Source organism: Suricata suricatta, chromosome 7 (genome assembly GCF_006229205.1).
Source record: "Suricata suricatta isolate VVHF042 chromosome 7, meerkat_22Aug2017_6uvM2_HiC, whole genome shotgun sequence".
In the NCBI taxonomy this organism is placed as follows: Eukaryota; Metazoa; Chordata; class Mammalia; order Carnivora; family Herpestidae; genus Suricata; species Suricata suricatta.
In genome coordinates, this window is record NC_043706.1 from 123,744,348 (window position 1) to 123,763,707 (window position 19,360).

Here is a 19,360-nt window from a genome sequence, read left to right on the forward strand (position 1 = left end):
TAGACCAACTTGATAAGAACAATAAACAAAAAGCCTTTAAATAGGCTAAGTGTATAGGTAAGCATGTGCTCCTTTTAAAGAAAAGCAACTCTATGTGGAGTTGTGACTGTTGTAACCGTTTGTTAGGGCTGCTACAGCAAAGCACCACAGGCTGGGTGGCTTAAACAACAGAAATGCGACATCTCATAGTTCTGGAGACCAGAAGACCAAAATGAAGGTATTGACAGGAATGGTTCCTTCTGAGGACCATGAGGGAGGGATCTGTTCCAGTCATCCCTCCTTGGCTTGTAGATGACTGTCTTCATGTTCGCATGACATTTGTCCCTTTGTGTGAGGCTGTCCCCAAATTACCCTTTCTATAAAGACCACAGCAATATTTGATTAGGGTCCACCCTGATAACTTTATTTTAACTTGGTAAAGACCTCATCTCCAAATACAATCACATTCTGAGGTACCAGGAGTTAGATGTGGGGAGACACGATTCACCCCTAATACTCTGCCTTCTGACCCCAAAATTCGTGTCCTTCATTCATGCAAAATACATTCCCAAGAGCCCCAAAAGTCTTTCCAGCATTAACTCTTAGGTCTAAAATCTCATCTTAAATATTATCTAAATCAGGTATGGTTAAGACTCAGGATTTAATTCAGCTTGAAGCACAATTGCTCTTCAGTAGTGATCTTGTGAAGCCAGACGGAAAGTTATCTGCTTCCCAAACATAATAGTGGGACAGACATCGAATATACACACCCTTTCCAAAAAGGAGAAATCACCGGGGGAACAGGGGTCACAGTTCCCAACCAAGTGTGAAATGTAGCAGGCCAAGTTCTATTAGATTTAAGGGCTTGAGAATGATCCTCTTCGGCTGAATGCTTCATCCTCAGGCCACTGCCCCTAGTCCCTGGGTGGAAGCCTTACCCTATGGAGGAGGCTAGATCCTGATCCACCTTAGGAGTCATTCTTCTTTCGTTTTGTGCTATCCTGGTCCCTTTTAGTCCAGGCTGGCAGTGTTTCTGTTGGCACAAAATTCTCAAAAAACCTTTTGGCTTCCCATGCAATTCACAGGGGTCCAAATCATCAGACAAGCAGGTCCCCCACAGATCTCTCCTGGCTGCTGCTGAAATGATTAATTGGATCCATGAAAGACATGCCCTAATCTCTTTAGCAAATGGTTGTGCCGCCACACCCTTGGCCTTCTCACCCATTCTAAGGATCTGAGGTTAAGACTTCAACATATGAGTTGGGGGCATGGTGGTCAGAGGACACAATTCAACCTGTTACAGCTGAAATATTTCTGTACTTAAGCTAAGAATGTATTCCAATTTTCGTGTGTCAACTGGGGTAACCAGTCTTATCAAAGTAAAACTTAATGCGACCAGAAATGAAAGTGTCCAAAAGTGAAAGGTTGGGGTGAGGACAAAGACAAGCAAAACAGAAAGGAGGTTGGAGCCAGATCTTTGTGACAGAAAAATCTTTTTTTTTCTCCCCCCGCTGCCCATCCAGCTCATGTCCCACACGGGTCCACCCAGGCCTACAGTGTCCCAGAACTGCCCTCTGGTTGAGCCCTTCTCCCAGCTTGGAGAATCACATGTGACTAACTCTCTCGGGGTCAATCAACTCTTCCTCCAGGTTCTCAACAGCACATCCTGCCTCAGCTCTGTGACAGGTTTCTTTCTGCTATTTGTGTGGAAATTATACCTCTGTTTCTTCCAAATATTATTTACAGCTGTTTAATTTTTTCCCTCTACCACAAAGCTGCCAAACTAAAGTAGGTGGGGAGCCATTTTTCCTGTCTGGGTCAATGAACACCCCCCGTTCTCCACCCCCGCTTTTGAAGATTCCACTGTTGCTGCCAAGTCAACCCATCTGCAGGAGAACACTTAGGAGGAAACAGACTTTAAAGAAAAGCAAGCAGTTATTAGTTCCTGAGAGCTTCTCCACAGGAGAGGGAACATGGGACAAAGTTAGGACCCAAGTCATGTGTGCTGTTTGAACAGAATCCCTGTTGTGTTTTTCTGCCTTTGCCTTGGTTACCAACAACCAAGGCATCTCCTGGCCTTCTCCCCCTTAACTCTAATCCTCCTCCTTTCAGATGTTCTTATTCCTCAATCTGAAGTTTTCCTTAATATGATTTCTGAGAAGTACTTTGGAAGAAGTGTTACAGATCTGTGCCAGTTCCTTAGTCATGAAAACCGAACCTGAAAGACTGTCTAAGGACACCTGTTCAGAGCATTTACCCACATTCCACCACCACCACCCTGACCCCACTAAACAAATAACTCGGAGCTGGGAGCTGAGGGGAAGGGGAATCCTCCCTAATATAAGCCCTGTGAGAGTAACCCTCTGGGATTAGGCTTTATGTTTTTTTATATTGTGAAGTTCTTTATTTTATTCCTCTTTCCCACTAGCATAGCCTTCTGAGGTCATCCTTATATTCATTGTTTATTAGCTGAGTCTGTAATGATTAATTGTGCTTCTACTGTGAGTCAGACACTGTGTTAGGTACTAGGAATATTATCAGAAAGAAAAGAGTCAAAGGCTCTGCCTTCATTGAGTTAATAACTCATATAAAAAATACCAACAAAACCTGCAAAGCAGTATTTGGGGTTCTTTTGCTCCAGCAAAAAGTCTGAGAATTTTATCTCAGAAGAATATTTAGCAAGAAGCAAAAGAAAGAAGAAGTGGAGAGCATTTGCCAGTCTAGCTTTAATTCATGACAATGACTTCAACATTTTCATCTCCAGGAGAATGAAACGTCATTAACTAACTATTCACTACAGACCACAGACAGAGGTCTTACTGGTCCGGTACATATGAGTCTCTCAGGAGGTAAAACATAGTTCTACCAGTAGTGGGGTGAATACAGGGAGAACTTGAGTTTAAGTACACAAGGGTATGGAAATAAACAGTCCTTGGGCCTAACAAGCTCTCAGTGAGTTAAAAAAAAAAAAGGAGGGGGGTTCTTCTTGACTTTTGAAAACCCATAGTCCTTGCTTTGAGAAGCAACAGGACCAAAATCAAAATAAGTGAGGTCCGTTTGAGACTTATCAGCTGCACACCTCCTGTTGTTAGAAGCTTGTTACAAAGCGGTCTGGTGGGGCTTCGTATGCAGATTCAATGAGTCAAGAACTGACTTGCACCCATCACTCCCAGAAGTCATAAGACCTGGGTGTGTCTTGATTTCAGGGGCAAGGGTGAGATCAGAGGTCACTAAGAACGTTTCAGGAGAATGTTGGAAATTATTTTCCTTCTTAGCTCGGAGAAAGGGAGTGGGTGCAGCAGAATGAATGGGGAGACAGACTTGTGGGAGACAAGGAGGGTTGTGAGCAGCCTTGGCGAACCTGCTCACAGTTTAATCTGATGTTAAAATAAAGTACTTTCCCTGCATTTCTAGGTATGGAAGAAGAGAAAGAGAAGCCTAAATTGGAATGAGATCTAAGTCTAAATGAAAGAGCTGGAATGAGCCACCATTGAGGACTCACTCCCCCCTGGGCATTGGCAGCACAGGAGAGGAAGTGGCAAAGAAAGCAGTGGAATTCACCTCGGCCTCCCTGCCCCAGGGAGGGGGCAGCTTTATAGAAAAATATATATAAGAATAGAATACAGTTATTTCCAAAATAACTTGCCCTCGTTATGTTTGGAAAGAATTCTTTCCAAATTCATTACTGATAATAAGGCCTTTTTTTCCCCCTCTTCTAGTTTTTAAAACTAAAATTGGTCATTGGTTTTTAATTTTTGCAATTGTGATTCCATTTAATTGAGGAAGAATAAAACTCGATTGTGTTTCTTGTTGAGAAATATGTGAAAATGAAAGGGGCAGGTGTAAAGCAAAGCGTTGGCGTGTTGAGTTCCGTGGGGTCTGGGATAACGACCCTGGGCCACAGGGCAAATCTGGAGGAAATGTGCTGGTGTTCCGTATTGCAATAATGTCACCATTGCCTCAAACAGGCAATGTTAGTAATAGTCACATCAATTTAGTCAAAACGCTGAGTGTATTTGGATCTCATGATTTAATCTTGTGAAACTTTTCCTATATGCAAACAAACTTTAATAAAGACCAAGTAACCCCAATCTGACATCTGCAAAGGTGTATTCAACATTGGTGTCTCCTCTCCTATTTTGTTCCTATTACCTCTTGAAAATGGGCTTACTGAACATAGGTCTTAAAAATTTTCTGATTTTAAAAATGTGTATCTTTTTTGATATTATTTTTGAGAGACAGACACAAAGAGAGAGAGGAAAGGAGGGAGGAGTGGCAGAGAGAGGGAGACACAGAATCTGAAGCAGGCTCTAGCTCTGAGCTGTCCACTCAGAGCCGTACTTGGGGCTGGAACTCACAAACCGTGAGATCACTACCTGAAGCAGGAGTTGACACTTAGCCAACTGAGACACCCAGGTACTCCAAAAATGTGTATCTTTTTGATAAATCTAAAAAGAATAATTTTTTTAAAAAGATAATTTACAAAGTCTTTGACCATAATTATTTTTAAATAATACTAGTGCAGAACACAGAACACATGAAAATAAATCTTAGAGAAATGTAAGGAAAAACTAATCAAAATAAAAGCAGAAATTAAGTAAGACAGCAGGAATATAACAGAGGAATTGATACATCAATAAACTGATTAATAAATACAGTATTTCATCTATACAAATAGCATTAAAATATGCAAACTAGAGAAAGAAACACAAATACTTGGCAATATAGACTGATATGAAACAAATTATTTTAATTATAAAAATAAACTTTATAGCTCTATGGCAACAAATTCTTAGAACCCAACGAAATGTGCAATTTTCAAGTAAATAGATTCAATAAGAATTGGAAAACTGTAATAGACTGATATTCATGGAAGACTTGTCTTAATGTTCAAATAACTATCTCCAAAAAAGGAATTGGATCCAGAGTGTTTTATGAGCAAGTCCTTCAAAACTTTCAAGTAACAACCCTCATGTTATTTAAACTGTTCCAAGATTACAGAATGATAAAACACTTCCCAAATTATTTATCAAAGGTAATATAACCCTCGAAACAAAGACAATGTAACAAAATAGAAATTTTCATTTGCTTTAACTAAGGTATTAGCAACATACTGAATACTATATAAATAATATTTTAATACTGAATAAGATTTATTCTAAAAACTAGTGGCACCTGGATGGCTCAGTTGGTTGGGTGGCCGAGTTAGCTAAGGTCATGATCTCAGTTTGTGGGTTTGAGCCCCACATTGGGTTCTATGCTGACAGCTTAGAGCTTGGAGCCTGCTTTGAATTCTGCGTCTCCCTCTCTCTCTCTGCCCCTCCCTCACTCCTACTTTGTCTCTCTCTCTCTCAAGATTAAATAAATATTTTTAAAAATTAAAAAGAAAGATTTACTCTACAAATTTAAGGATAGCTTAATACTGAGATTTTTATTCAAACACATTCTCAATAAAGTCATCCCCCCCTTATCTGCAAGGGCCATTCCAGGACCCCTAGGGAATGCCCAAAACCACAGATAGTACCGAACTGTATATATACTATGTTTTTTTCCTCTACATAAATGCTTATGATAAAGCTTAAATTTATATATTAGGCACAAGAGATTAACAGCAGTAGTAATAAAACAACACAATTATAACAATATATTGAAATACAGGTTATATGAATGTGGTCTCCCACAAAATGCCACTGTACTTCACCCCTTCTCGTGATGGATGTGAGGGCATGAAGTGAGGTGAATAACACATGACTGCGGGTAACTGACATGTGGAAAGTAAGACTGTGATTAGTGAAAACTCAGAGAAGAGGGGGACCACTGTAATGCACAAAAGAAAAAAAATGATATGATTCTCTCCATAGTTGCCCCAAGTCATCTGAGGCATTTTAAGTTATTTCAGAAAATAACATTAATAATAATAAAATATCCCATATCATGAGATACTCCCTTTTAAGGTCAGAAATAAGATAATGATATCCATGACCCTGTTACTATTATTCTTCTGAAGTGTTGGAGAATGTTAGGTCCACATCAAATAAGTTATATTTTGACCTGGAATAAAAAAGTTTTATGTTAAAGTTTTATGTAACTATAGAATTGATATTATTAATGGAAAAGAAAATCAAATGTTTTAAGAAAAAGCAGAAAATGGGGAAAGCCACCATTTAAAAAAAATTTTTTTTAATGTTTATTTTATTTTTGAGGAATTGAGACAGAGTGCAAGCGAGGGAGGGGCAGAGAGAAAGCGGGAGATACAGAATCTGAAACAGGCGCCAGGGTCTGAGCTGTCAGCACGAGCCAGAGGCAGGGCTCCACAAACTGAGATCGTGACCTGATTAGAAGTCAGATGCTTAACTGACTGAGCCACCTAGGTGTCCTGAAAACCACCATTTAAAAGGAAACCATTTCTCCAGATGACTCTCAGGAGAGTAAACCTAAAGGAGTGGAATATTTTTTAGGATTTCTTGGGACAATTCCTCTGGGGCCATGTGACTATCCCTCTCCTCTAGCAAATAACACTTGCACTTTAGTACCAAAATGATACGCAAAGAAGTTGATGCCTGTGGTCTTCAGATATGAAGCTATTTGACTTACGTACCTTGCCACAGTCTTGAATTTATGCATGTTTGAAATACAATTATGTGATCAGATTTGGGGTTTGGTTTGGTTTTCTCGTGATGGATCATTTCTGCTTTAGGAGCCCCAGACCCAGAACCCTGGCCAAACTTCCACAGGATGCCCAGGGCTGTCTCTGCAGACGCAAGGAACGGGCTAAGACATGCCTGCCTTCCCTCCATGCACCCCATGACCTATCTCAGAAACTCCGTTTGCCCTGGAGCAGAATCCATTGCAATGAGTCTACTGCCTGCCTTGTAAGCTTGGAGAGAGGGGAATGGAGTTAGCAGAGATCTCTCCCTGTGGCTTGTAACCTCCCACTTTCTCCCACCAGTTCTCAGGAGGATGCCATGCTTTACCGTCTTCTCTGTGTATGTTGGTGAAGACCGATCTACCATCTTCAATATCAGGGGGAATGCGCATTGAGCTCCACTTTTGAAACAAGAAAATTAATAATTTACTAATGCAAATTAACAAACATTTAAAAAAAACAAATTGTACCAAAGAAGCAGAACAATGGAAAGCTTCTCAACTTAATATACCCCTCAAAATAAAGCCAAAAGAGCACCAAATTTCACTTATGGTAGATAATATACTAGAACCATAAATCTAATACTATAAAAAATTGTAATTTTTCATAACTAAGTAATGTATACTTTTCTCTTGAAAGACTTCTAAAAAAGGCAAAATGGAAAGATATGATAAATTCTGAAAAAGAAAATTCTATTCTTAAAGATGCCAGTCCTTCCTCCAAATGATTTATGAGTACTATATAACTCCATCCTAAAACTGCTAACTTTTTTTTAATCTAACAGAAAAATAAATCAGTAAAAGTAACTGAAAAATCTTGAAAACAGGTAATTAAAGCATGCTCTGTCAATAAAACATATTATAGGGAAGCCTGGGTGCTTCAGTAGCTTAAGGGTCCAAAGCTCGATCTCGGCTCAGGTCATGATCTCATGGTTCATATATTTGAGCCCTGCAAGTGGCTCTGGGCTGACAGTGCAGAGCCTGCTTGGGATTCTGTCTCTGCTTCTCCCTCGCTCATGCTCTCTCTTTCTCTCAAAATAAATAAACAAAATCTTTTAAAAAGTTAGAAAACGTATTATAAAATATTATAATTAAATAATTAAAATTACATGGTATGGCTCAAGAATAGAAAGAAAAATCAACAAAAAATACATACACATGTATATATATAAATTTAGCAGTTAATGAAATGGCATTTCAAATCATTAAGAGCATAACAAATGATTGAATGAGTAGGCTGCAACAAATGAATACTAGTTGGTAAGAAAGAAAAAGCTGCATTCCTTCCTTAAAACACACAAACACAACACACACACACACACACACACACACACACACTTTCTTATAGATTAAAGGATGAAATATAAGAAAAAGGTATGAGAGGGGTGCCTCGGTGGCTCAGTCGGTTAAGTGTCTGTCTTGGGTTCAGGTCATGATCTCAGGGCTACTGAGTTCGAGCCCCGCGTTGGGTTCTGTGCTGTCACTTCAGAGTCGGAGCCTGCTTCAGATTCTGTGTCTTCTTCTCTCTCTACTCCTCCCCCATTCGTGCTGTCTTTCCCTGTCTTTCAAAAATAAATGTTAAAAAAAATTTTTAAAGGAAAAAGTATGAGAAATGTAAGCAAATACAGATGAATAGCTGAGATCCTACAATAGAGATATAGAAAAAAGTCCCTATATACTATACATAAATATATATTAGGAAATTGAATATTATATACAGTTGACCCTGAACAACCCAGGTTTGAACTACATGGGTCCACTTAGATGTGGGTTTTCTTCAGTAAATACAATACCATACTACAAATGTATTTTCTCTTCCTTATGATTTTCTTAGAACACTTTCTTTTCTCTAGCTTACTTTATTATAAGGATACAATATATAATACCTGCAACATATAAAATATGTTACTTGACTGTTTATGCTTTCAGTAAGGCTGCCAATCAAAGCAGGCTATTAACAGTGAAGTTTTAGGGAAGTCAAAAGTTATACATGGATTTTCTACTGTGTAAGAGGTCAGCACCCCTAACCTGACATTAAGAGTCAGTTCTATAAATACATGTGAGGAAATGAAATATAACATATATATTAGGAAATTGGATATTATCTATAATTTATATGAGAAAATGAAATGTTTTAGGGAATCGAATCCAGTCTGGCAGCTGATATGCTGTAAAGTTATTGAGAGAAAACCATCTAAGATGTGTTCACGACAATAATAGCATCATGTTTTTAAATAAGAAACATGAAAGAGAACCAGGCTGGGGTGGGGTTTGATAATGAACTTGACTTTGGATTTTTACAGTGTAGATCAGGGGCTATTTCAATGAAATTGTAGGGAGAGAATCTAGATGCCAAAGAATCGAGGCGTTATTGGCATTAGTAGATGGTCAGGCAGTAGCCAGAGCAGTTACAGATGACTACTTCAAGAACAAGACTTACACAGTAGCACACAGGCTCCATGGGGAATGCGAACCCACTGTGGATATTGTTGGTTTGTGACTCTTCTGGGTTAGCCTTAGGAGGGAACACCTCTCCCACTGTCACAGAAAAGAAACTGAAAGAGACAAATGTCCTTGGAAGTGCATTTGCTGGGCAAAAGGCAAAGTTCATGGACTTCTCTTTGATGGCTTCAGTGGCTGCAATTTTCCCCCTCAAAGGATTGATTGCCTGAAGAGAAAGAACAGAGAATGGGGTTCAAGCTTGTAATTTACCCTGAGAAGAGCAGCACAGACTGTGAAAACATGGAAGGCTTTCTAGCCCACACCGAGGGCCCAGGAGAGGGTTGAAGGTCACAAATTTACCTTGATGACAACAAGGCCCATTGTGGGATTTTCTCCAAGAAACCTCAACAGGCCAGGCAGAGTAAAGAAGTTTGGTTTAGAAGTAGAGCTGCCCCAGGGGCGCCTGGATGGCTCAGTCAGGTGAGCGACTGATTTGATTTTGGCTCTGGTCATGAGCTCATGTTGTGTGAGTCTGTGCCTTCCATCAGGCGTGCTGCTGTCAGCACACAGCCTGCTTCGCATCTTGTGTCCCCCTCTCTCTGCCTTTCCCACGCTCACACTCTCTCAAAAATAAAAATAAATAAAAATAAAAATAAAGTGTAGGTGCCACAAAAGGACAAGCAGATGAGAGTCAGGGTATAGGCAAGAGTGGTTGAAAAATGAATCATGGGGTCTAGAAGGACCTGAAGAGGAAAGAAATAGGGCAGACGTTGGGACACAATAAAAGGGTCCAGATATTGGCAATCTCAGTAAATTTGGCAATAGACGGACAAGAAGTCATGATCAGAAACTAACTGTTGGTGGGCACCTGGGTGGCTGAGTTGGATAAGCCGTCTGACTTCTGCTCAGGTCATGATCTCACAGTTCATGAGTTCAAGTCCCACAATCAGGTGAGCTCGAGCCCTGCTTAAGGTGAGCATCACCTCTACTTCAGATGAACCTCTCTTCTCTCTCTCTCTTCCCCCCCATCACTTTCTTGGCCCCCCCTCAGAAAGAAGGAAAGGAAGGAAGGAAGGAAGGAAGGAAGGAAGGAAGGAAGGAAGGAAGAAAAGGAAGGAAGGAAGAAGAAGCTAATTGTTGGAGTTTAACATTTTAAAGGTACATGAAATCATACTATTTCTTGCTTTTTTCATTAACATAATGTGGTAGCAAGGGCTCCAAAGGATGTCCACATCCTAATTACCAGAGCCTTTGAATATGTTAGCTTTCACAGCAAAAGGACCTTTAAAGGTGCTATTAAGTTAAGGGATTTGAGAAGTGGGCACTACCTTGGATTATCCAGTGTTTCTGATATGATCACAAAGGCCCTTATAAGAAGCAGGCAGGAAGTCCTAGTGAGAGAAAGAAACGTGACCATGGTTGCGGGAGTTGGAGTGAAGAAAGGCAAAGATGGTAGAAGCTGGAACAAGCAAGGAAATGGATTCTCCCCCTGGAGCCTCAAAGGGAATTCCACCGTACTGACGCCTTGACATTAGGACTTTTTTTTTTAATGTTTTATTTATTTTTGAGAAAGAGAGAGAGAGAGAGAGACTGAGCATGATCTGAGGAGGGGCAGAGAGAGGGGGAGACACAGAATGTGAGGCAGGCTCCAGGCTCTGAGCTGTCAGCACAGAGCCTGACCCAAAGCTCAAATCCACAGACCGTGAGATCATGACCTGAGCTGAAGTTGGATGCTTAACCAGGTGCCCCAACATGAGGACTCCAGAGCTGTTCAGTAATAAACATCCCACTAAATGTGTGGTGATTTTTTTAACAACAGCAAGAGGAAACAAATACATATATTATCATTAAGCACTTTTACATATTTATATGGGTTATTTTGCATTATACTAAAACACACACACACACACACACACACACACACACACAGGAATAGCCACAAACCAATATCCAAAACTCGTATTTGTGACTCTCTGACAATCGAGTGACCAACACTTACCTCACGAAGCCAAGCCACTTATCCTATGCTGACAAGCCAGTCAAAGTCATTCATACTCATCTGACTTATTGAAATGGAAGAGCTGAAGATGAGTGAAGAAGTCCCCATGGAAACCTTCAAAGACATTTGGACACTTTCAAGCCTACTCATCAGCTGGGCAATGAAAATTTTTGAGACAGATGACCCTAATTTCAAATACCATTCAATGGATTTGGGACTGAAAACAAATCCCTATACTCGCCACAGGGAGATTTGCCAGGAGGAGAGGTGGGCATCTTATGGCCAAGCTTTATGGGGAAAAAAATATATACAGATATATATTTTTTAAGTTTATTTATTTGCTGTGAGAGAGTGGAGGAGAGGCAGAGAAAGAGGAAAAGAGAGAATCCCAAGCAGGCTCCGCACTGTCAGCACAGAGCCTGACACCGGGCTGGAATCTACAAGCTGTGAGATCACGACCTGAGCTGAAACCAAGAGCCAGAGCTTAAATGAATGAGCCACCCGGCACCCTGAAGAAGTATATTTTTAAAGCCCCAGTCAAATCAATCCCTGCAGTGAAATTCTCTCAAGGGCTATTTGCAAGTATGTAAAATCAAACACAGTAAAAGCTTTGCTATCTCTGGTTTTACATACATGCACAGGCATAGTGATCCGTTTGGTAGTCTCATTATAGATGCGTGCCAAGAATGAAATGCATTTATTTTCAAGCCACACTAAATATCCTGGCTCCTCAAACCTACACCCTGCCCTGGCCAGACCTCTTATTTCTTCATCTCATTCAGGTTTAATATTTAATCCCATGATTTTTGAAATCCAAACTATCAAAACTCCCTCTCCCTCTCCGTCTTCCTGGTGCTTGGAGAAGTAGGGGGAATGATCTTTGCTGACACAGCAAATGACATCAAAGCTGGCAAGTCCCTTCTCTGCCTCCCAGCCCAACACCCAGGGGCTGGAATCGAGTATTTGAGTGAAGATGAAATTGTCAGCTCACCAGGCAGCGCCACGGGGCCCACCCTGCTGCAGTTTCCCCGTCCGCTTCTCCCCTATTACCAAGGCCAACACCTAACCCACCCAAAAGTCTCTGCTTCTGGCAAGGCCCAGCCACCTTTCAGGGCAAGGACTCATGAATCCTCGCCAAGCCAAGGGCGGGAGCGCAGGCTGCCCCGGGGCAGTCTCTCTCACTGCTCCATCAGCAACACCAAATGCTCTGTCAGCTCGGCTGTGCACAGCCCTACCCCCACCCCCACGGTTCTTCCTTGGGGAGGAGGAAACTTGGGAAACACTGATTTCAACACCAGAGGGTGGAACAAATGGAAACTTCCCTGCTCCCTGCTTCCCAGGCTCTCCAACAAGGAAAGGAAGGGAGAAGGTATTGTTAATGCTTCAAGAACCTTCCTTCAAAGGTTTAATAGCCTTGCTCCCTCTGTGTCCTTTATTCTATAAAGACCAAAGGAATGGGGAGTTAAGGAACTGGTTCTCCCGGATGTCTTCTGTTAGCAAATCTCGCAGTGTGGCACTGGCATCCAGAAGACATTCCTCTGAACTTAAAAGGTGAGACACTTGGCAAGATTTATCCTGAACCATGGATTCTATTAGGCAGTTTCAGAGAAGCACAAATGTCCCTCATCATTCCTTTACCACTCTTTCTATATATATAAATTTTGTATTCCAGTCATCATTAATTTTAGAATTTTTTATATTACAAAGCGATTTTCCAAAAACAGATCCCCAATGATGTGCCTCTAAGAAATGAGTTTTCCATTTAAACTGGCTCAGTTTGAAACTATAATCTTGGCACGAGTTAAGTTATAATTCAAGAGGTCAGTATATTGATGTCAACAGCCGAGTTGAAACTCTGGGCTAAAAGTTTCTGAGAACCAAGGGTAGAAGAGATAAGGGAAGAAAGCCCCAGAATAGAGTTTGTATTTGTGAGAAAGCCTAGAAATCTGAAACATTTATTCCATATTCAAAGCAGAATAAGCAAAACCGGATGAAAGTTTATTGTGTCTAGGGTATTTCTGCTTCCTGTCATGAAGAAGTAATAGGGTCTGGAATTATCTTCCCCACAACTATAAACTAGAAATGGTAAATAGTAAAATAAAAACACTCATCTTCAGACACTGGTCAATCGAGATGCTTGAGACTATGATCCCTGAAGAAAGGGAAATAAACTATGTGTGCCCTGAGATCACCCTGGCTTTCTGCCTAGAAGCAATTTCCAGATCATCACCCTGGAAGGAGAATCCCAGACAAAGCCCAGTGGCCTCGTTGAGTTAAGGAGCCCCAAGTTCAGGGAGACTGAGGTGACTAGAATTTGGGGAGTAGAGCACTGGATACACACAAGGGAGTTAGGAAGCGAAGGAGCTCCTGAAATCTGACTGGAGTCCCCTCAGTCTTTGGCTAAATATCAATCTTCACAAAACAGGGTGAAGCTTTACAGTTTAGGGTAAGGAACAATTACTGAGTGGCTATAATCTGAGTAAATGCAAGAGCTCACCTAAGACTGGGAAGAATTCATGTTCTCACTGGCCAGAGTGAAGAGGCCTCATTGAAAAGATGGGGCATTCAGAAGGGTCAAGTGATAGTCACAGTTTTTCAGTAAAGGTTACTCAAGACCCACTCTTTAAAAGCTTTAAAAGAAGCTTCAAAATTATTAAACTGATCCTCAGAAACTTAACTGGGTGCCAGAATAAAGCACAACACGCTTTAAGGAGGAGGGGAAAAGTCTGATATTCAAGACAAAATTTATCATGCCTAGCATTCAGTCAGAATTTCCAGACATGCCAAGATGCAGGAGAACTTGACCCTAAAACAAGGGGAAAGTCCATTAACAGAAACAAACTCAGAATTGATAAAGAGATGAAATTAGGGGTGCCTGAGTGGTTCAGTTGGTTAAGCATCTGACTTTGTCTCAGGTCATGATCTCCCAGTCCATGAGTTCGAGCCCTGCTTTGGGCTCTGTGCTGACAGCTCAGAGCTTGGAGCCTGCTTTAGATTCTGTGTCTTTCTCTCTCTCTCTGCCCTTACCTCACTCACGTGAGCTCTCTCTCTCTGTCTCTCTGTCTCTCTCTCTCAAAAATAAATAAACATTTTTAAAAGATTAAATTAAAACAACTATAATAAATATATTCCATGTGTCAAGAAGTCAGAGGGAAAATTAACAGGAGTGAAAGACCAATGAAAGATATAAAAAATGCAAACAAAAATTTTAGATATGAAACATATACTGAATGGAATTAACAGAAAATAGAGACAGCAGGAGAAGAAAAGGATCAGTAAATGTGAAGACATTGCAATAAAAACTATCCCAACTGAAGCACTGAGAATAAAAAGACTGAAAAAAAATAAATGAATATCATCTCAGTGACCTACAGAACAATATACAGTAAAACTTTGGGTTGCGAGTAACTTGTGTCAGAGTTCTGCAAGACAAGCAAACACTTCTAATAAATTTTAAGTTGATAAACGAGTGGTGTCTTACAACACAAGTAATACGTGGTGCCGAATGTCACATGATCACAAATGAGCCAATGGTCTCTCTCCCCCCCCCCCTCTCTCTCACTGTGGGATTGTGGGTGATTGTCTCCCATGACTGTCTGCTTGGTCTCAGGCCATGGTGTTTGGCAGAAATCAGTGATTTTTCCGAATGTTGGAAGGTGCCCACAACTGGCACTAGTGTATTTTTTGTCACTTCAAAGCACCTAGGGACAGTTCTTTGCTTTTCCATACAAGAGTGAGCTTAGGAATGCTTTGTTTCATTCCCAGTCAGGCTGCCTGCAGATATAGACACTTTCCTCCATTGCCTTACTGCCAGTTACATTAAATACAGTATATGACAAGAGTTTATTGATACTGTCCTGTCGTCAACACCCGTGTGAGCTTATACAATGGCTCCCATGCAGAAAAAGGTTCCATTGAGCCAATAGACAGCAGTGACTCCATTAGTGATAGTGAAAGTCATCCTACGCAATAACCCTTCTCTCTCTTGTCTCCCTCACACCAGCCACGAAGGTTTGCAAAGGTAACTGCGGATTAATTTGTTTGTTTTTCTTTATATTTTGTATTTTCTTTATTATTTTGTATTATATGACAGAATTGTAATCATTCATCTAGGAATATTTTTGGGTTGTGTAACTATTTGTGGTTCCATTGTTTCTTAGGAGGAAATTCACTTTCATAGACAAGTGCTTTGGATTACAAGCATGTTTCTTGAACAAATTATGCTAGCAAACCAAGATTTTACTGTATATGTAATTGGAGTGTTATGAAAAAAAGGAAAGAAAAGGGAATGGCAGAAAATAATATTTGAGTAAATAATGGCAAAAAATTTTCCAAATTTGTTGAAAACCACAAATCTAAGTTCAACAAATCCCATGCAGGATAAAAACAAAGAAAATCACATCAAGAGAAATAATCATGTTACTAAAAGCAAATGATAAAGAGAAATTTTAAAAATATCCATAGAAAAAAGGTATGTATAGAGAGAGGAATAAAAATAAGAACCATAGGTTTCTTCTCAGAAATGATACACGCTTAAAGAAATGAAATAACATCTTTAAGGTGTTGAAAGAAAATAAATGTCAACCTAAAGTTACATGCCCAGGGAAATATATTTCAAAAATTAAGGCAAAAAAGAAATTTTTTTCAGACAAACAAAAGTTGAGAGAATCTGTCATCAGCTTTACACCTGCACTAGAAGCAAAGAACAAATGACACCAGATAGCAACTCGGATCCATACAGAATGCAGAAGAGTAAATATGGAAAATTTTTGTGGTAAATATAAAAATCATTTTTTTCTCATATTATAATCTCTTGAAGAAATAATGAATGTTTATAGCAAAAATAAAACAATACATTGTGGGGTTTAAATATATGTAGGAGTGAAATGTATAAACATTTAGAACACAAAGAATGGAGAGGGAAATCCTATAAAAATCTTGCGTAATTCATATATTGGTATAGTAGTTTTGAAGGTAAACTGCCATAAATTAAAGGTGCAATTTGTAAACCTAAAGGCAACTACTAAAAAAAGGGAGACACCACTAATAAACCAATAGTAGAGATAAATGGAATACTAAAAAATGCCCAATTATTGAAGTGGTCTATTGATTGTGGTAGTGACTCTATGTGTGTATACTATTGTTAAATTAATCAAATTGTGCATTTTAGGAGAAATGTCATTTATTCTACATGAAATTTATTTCTCAGTAAAGTTAATAAAGAATAATCCAACAGAAAGCAAGAAGAAAGGAAATAAGAAGCATGCAACACATGAGACAAATAGAAAATAAATAAGATTTTTGTGTTAAAACCAACTATTTGATAATTACACCAAATGTGAATAATTGAAATAATTCAATAAATAATCTTCTAGCTGGGTAAAAAGACAAGAATAAACTTTATTATTCCTATAAGAAATTCTTTTTATAAATAAAGATTCGGTTGAGCGTCCAACTCTTGATTTTAGCTCAGGCCATGATCTCATGGTTCATGAGATCGAGCCCCACAAGGGCTCTGTGATAACAGTGGTATGGAGTCTGCATGGGATCCCCTCTCTCCCACTCTCTCTGCCCCTCCCCTGCTCTCTCTCTTTCTCTCAAAAATAAGTAAATAAAGTTTAAAAAATAAAAATAAAAGGATTGAAAGTATATACCATGCACTGAGAGTCATAAGAAAGCTAGAATAGCTATATTAATAACAGAAAAAAAATAAACTTTACAACAAAGAATATTACCAAGAAGAAAGAAGAGCATCTGTATAAAAAAAAAAGCTAATTGATAAAAAAAATCCTAAATGTGTGTGTAGCTAACAGTAGAGGTTCAAAATATATAAGAAAAAAAAGTAGTAGTTTTGAAAGAGAAATAGACAAATCCATAATTCTAATTGGGTATTTCAACACTCTTCTCTCAGTTTATAGGATAATTAGATAAGGTATCAGTAAAGATATAAAAATTTAAATAATGCTATCAACCAACTAAATCTAACTGATATAGAGACCAATCTACTTAACAACTACAGAATACACATTCATTTCAAATGCAGCTGGGACATACATCAAGGTAGATGTATACTGAGCCATAAAATAAGTCTCAAACATGTAATAGGATTAAAATCATACTAAGTATTTTGTTCAGCTACAATTGGACTAAGCTGAACTAAGTGAAATGGGGGAAAATGAACCTAGGTAGTCAAAAGGTATAAATTTTCAATTATAAGATAAATAAGTTCTGGGGATGTAATGTATAGCATGGCAACTATAATTAACAAAAAAAAACTCTTTAAGAGAGCAGAACATAAAAGTTCTTATAACAAGAAAAAAATTGTAACTATGTGAGATGATGGATGTTAACTAAACGTATTTGCTAATCATATCACAATACATACATAAATCATTATGTTGTATACCTTGAACTCATATGTTACATGTCAATAAAACTGGGGGGAAACATTTAATCAAGAAATAATACAAACCTTGCACAAACATTCATAGACTGTAGAGGAAGAAGGAATATACTAAGAGGTCAACATAACCCTGACATCCAATACTGACTGCCTTTAGACTCAAGCAAGCAGGGGTCTTGCTCTGGGACTTTATGCTTCAGGGAGCCCCATACTACAGAGTGTCCTTAGCAAGATATTCTAATCCTGCCCCCCCCCCTCTGGTGACTGGGATCAGTTGAAACTAGCAATACCATCTGGGTAGGGTGCCTTGATCTTAGACTGGTACCTCTACATCCTGGTCCCATAATATCCCTTCTCTGATCCTCTACCTGTCACCTACTATCAACCATATGCCCCAATTTGCTCAGGGATATTTACCTATGGGTATTCAACCCAGGACCCCATTGCAAGGTTCTAACTCCAGGACAGATGCCTGGCAAGCAGATTGCTCCCTCTGGCTGGCACAATACTCTTTTTGTGGGATCATGATAGATCGGGCCTGCAGAATGGTCCTGACATGCTGATTTTGAGCCTCTCTCACTTATGTCAGACATGTAGCAGGTTTAGATTTCTGGGCTACTAAGAGTTCACTGCCAACTCTTGGCTTTAAGCTACATATTGGGACCTGTACCTCGACTCCTATCCATCTATATTCTGACTGCGGTGCTGCCCATAATCACAGCACTTGAAGGCAGCAGATGTCTATCATCTGTGGTGGTGAAAATGCTTTACCTTATGCACTTCCCACATCCACACTGATCACCCAGTCCCCTCTGTAGGCTCCACAGACATGTCAGCAGTCCTCTGAATGTGGCTGTACATGTCTCCTCTGGGAGCTTTTGAGACCCCTGTGCTGGAACACCTGTTCCCCCCTCAGACTGATGTTCTCTCTTGCCTCTGATTGGTGAGGCCATCCTACCCCAAGATAGCTTTAGGTCACCAGATGATAGGTGGACATTTCATGTATGAATGGGACTGCCCTTCTTGCTCTACCTGTAGTCTTCCTCACATTATCCCTCCTGCCAGTGCGAGTGTGTGGAAAGCAGAAGTGTGGTCAACGTTGAGAGAGATCACATTCTAGAAATGCACCTATTATAGTCTAAAGACTTCTACATTTATGCTATAAAGTTCCAAACAGTAAATTTAACATGACCATAGAATGAAATATCATTCATATTTCCCTGCATACTTTGTATAAAACCTACATTTGCAGTCATCACAACAAAGTATAGCAATAACTTTTACTGTCTCATTGAAAGCTAGTATTCGTGGGTGGTAGATGGACTACATGGCATCAGAGTAATGATGTAATCAACATTTGGTAAATGGCAGTACAGAATTTCAGAGGTAAGATGATCTGTGTTGTTCCCACACAAACAAGTTCCAGCATTATGAGTGATAACAGCATTGCTACATTTTCTCTAGAAGGAAGACAGAAAATAAGCCAGAAGCAATACCTCTGATGATAAAGAACTGGAAGAAATGGGTTTTGGTCCTAAATAGGAAGACAAGGACACTGTAAAGAAACTTCCTGAGCACTGATTAAACAATTTTTTAATGTTTTTATTTATTATTGAGACAGAAAGAAACAGAGCATAAGCAGGGGAGAGGCAGAGAGTGAGGGAGACACAGAATCTGAAGCAGGCTCCAGGCTCTGAGCTGTCAGCACAAGCCCAAAGCAGGGCTCAAACCCACGAACCATGAGATCACGACCTGAGCTGAAGTTGGCCACTTAACCAACTGAGCCATCCAAGAGCCCCCAAACAATTTTTAAAAATGCATAAGTACCTCTTTTTATTTCAGTCCTATGAACTTTATAGTACATTTGCAATCAAATTTATATAGACAAAGGC

The 19,360-nt window shown here is 39.6% G+C and overlaps 1 protein-coding gene across 2 annotated transcripts in view; it reads left to right on the forward strand.

The window, feature by feature from the left end:
- The window catches only part of AIG1 (androgen induced 1), a 242,150-nt gene extending 238,054 nt beyond the window's left edge, over positions 1–4,096 (forward strand). For both annotated transcript variants that reach the window (XM_029944331.1, XM_029944334.1), the window contains one exon: positions 3,394–4,096. In XM_029944331.1, the coding sequence (XP_029800191.1) occupies positions 3,394–3,431 (38 nt within the window). In that variant the 3' untranslated portion in view covers positions 3,432–4,096. The remainder of the gene's footprint in view (positions 1–3,393) is intronic.
- Positions 4,097–19,360: the final 15,264 nt, after the last annotated feature.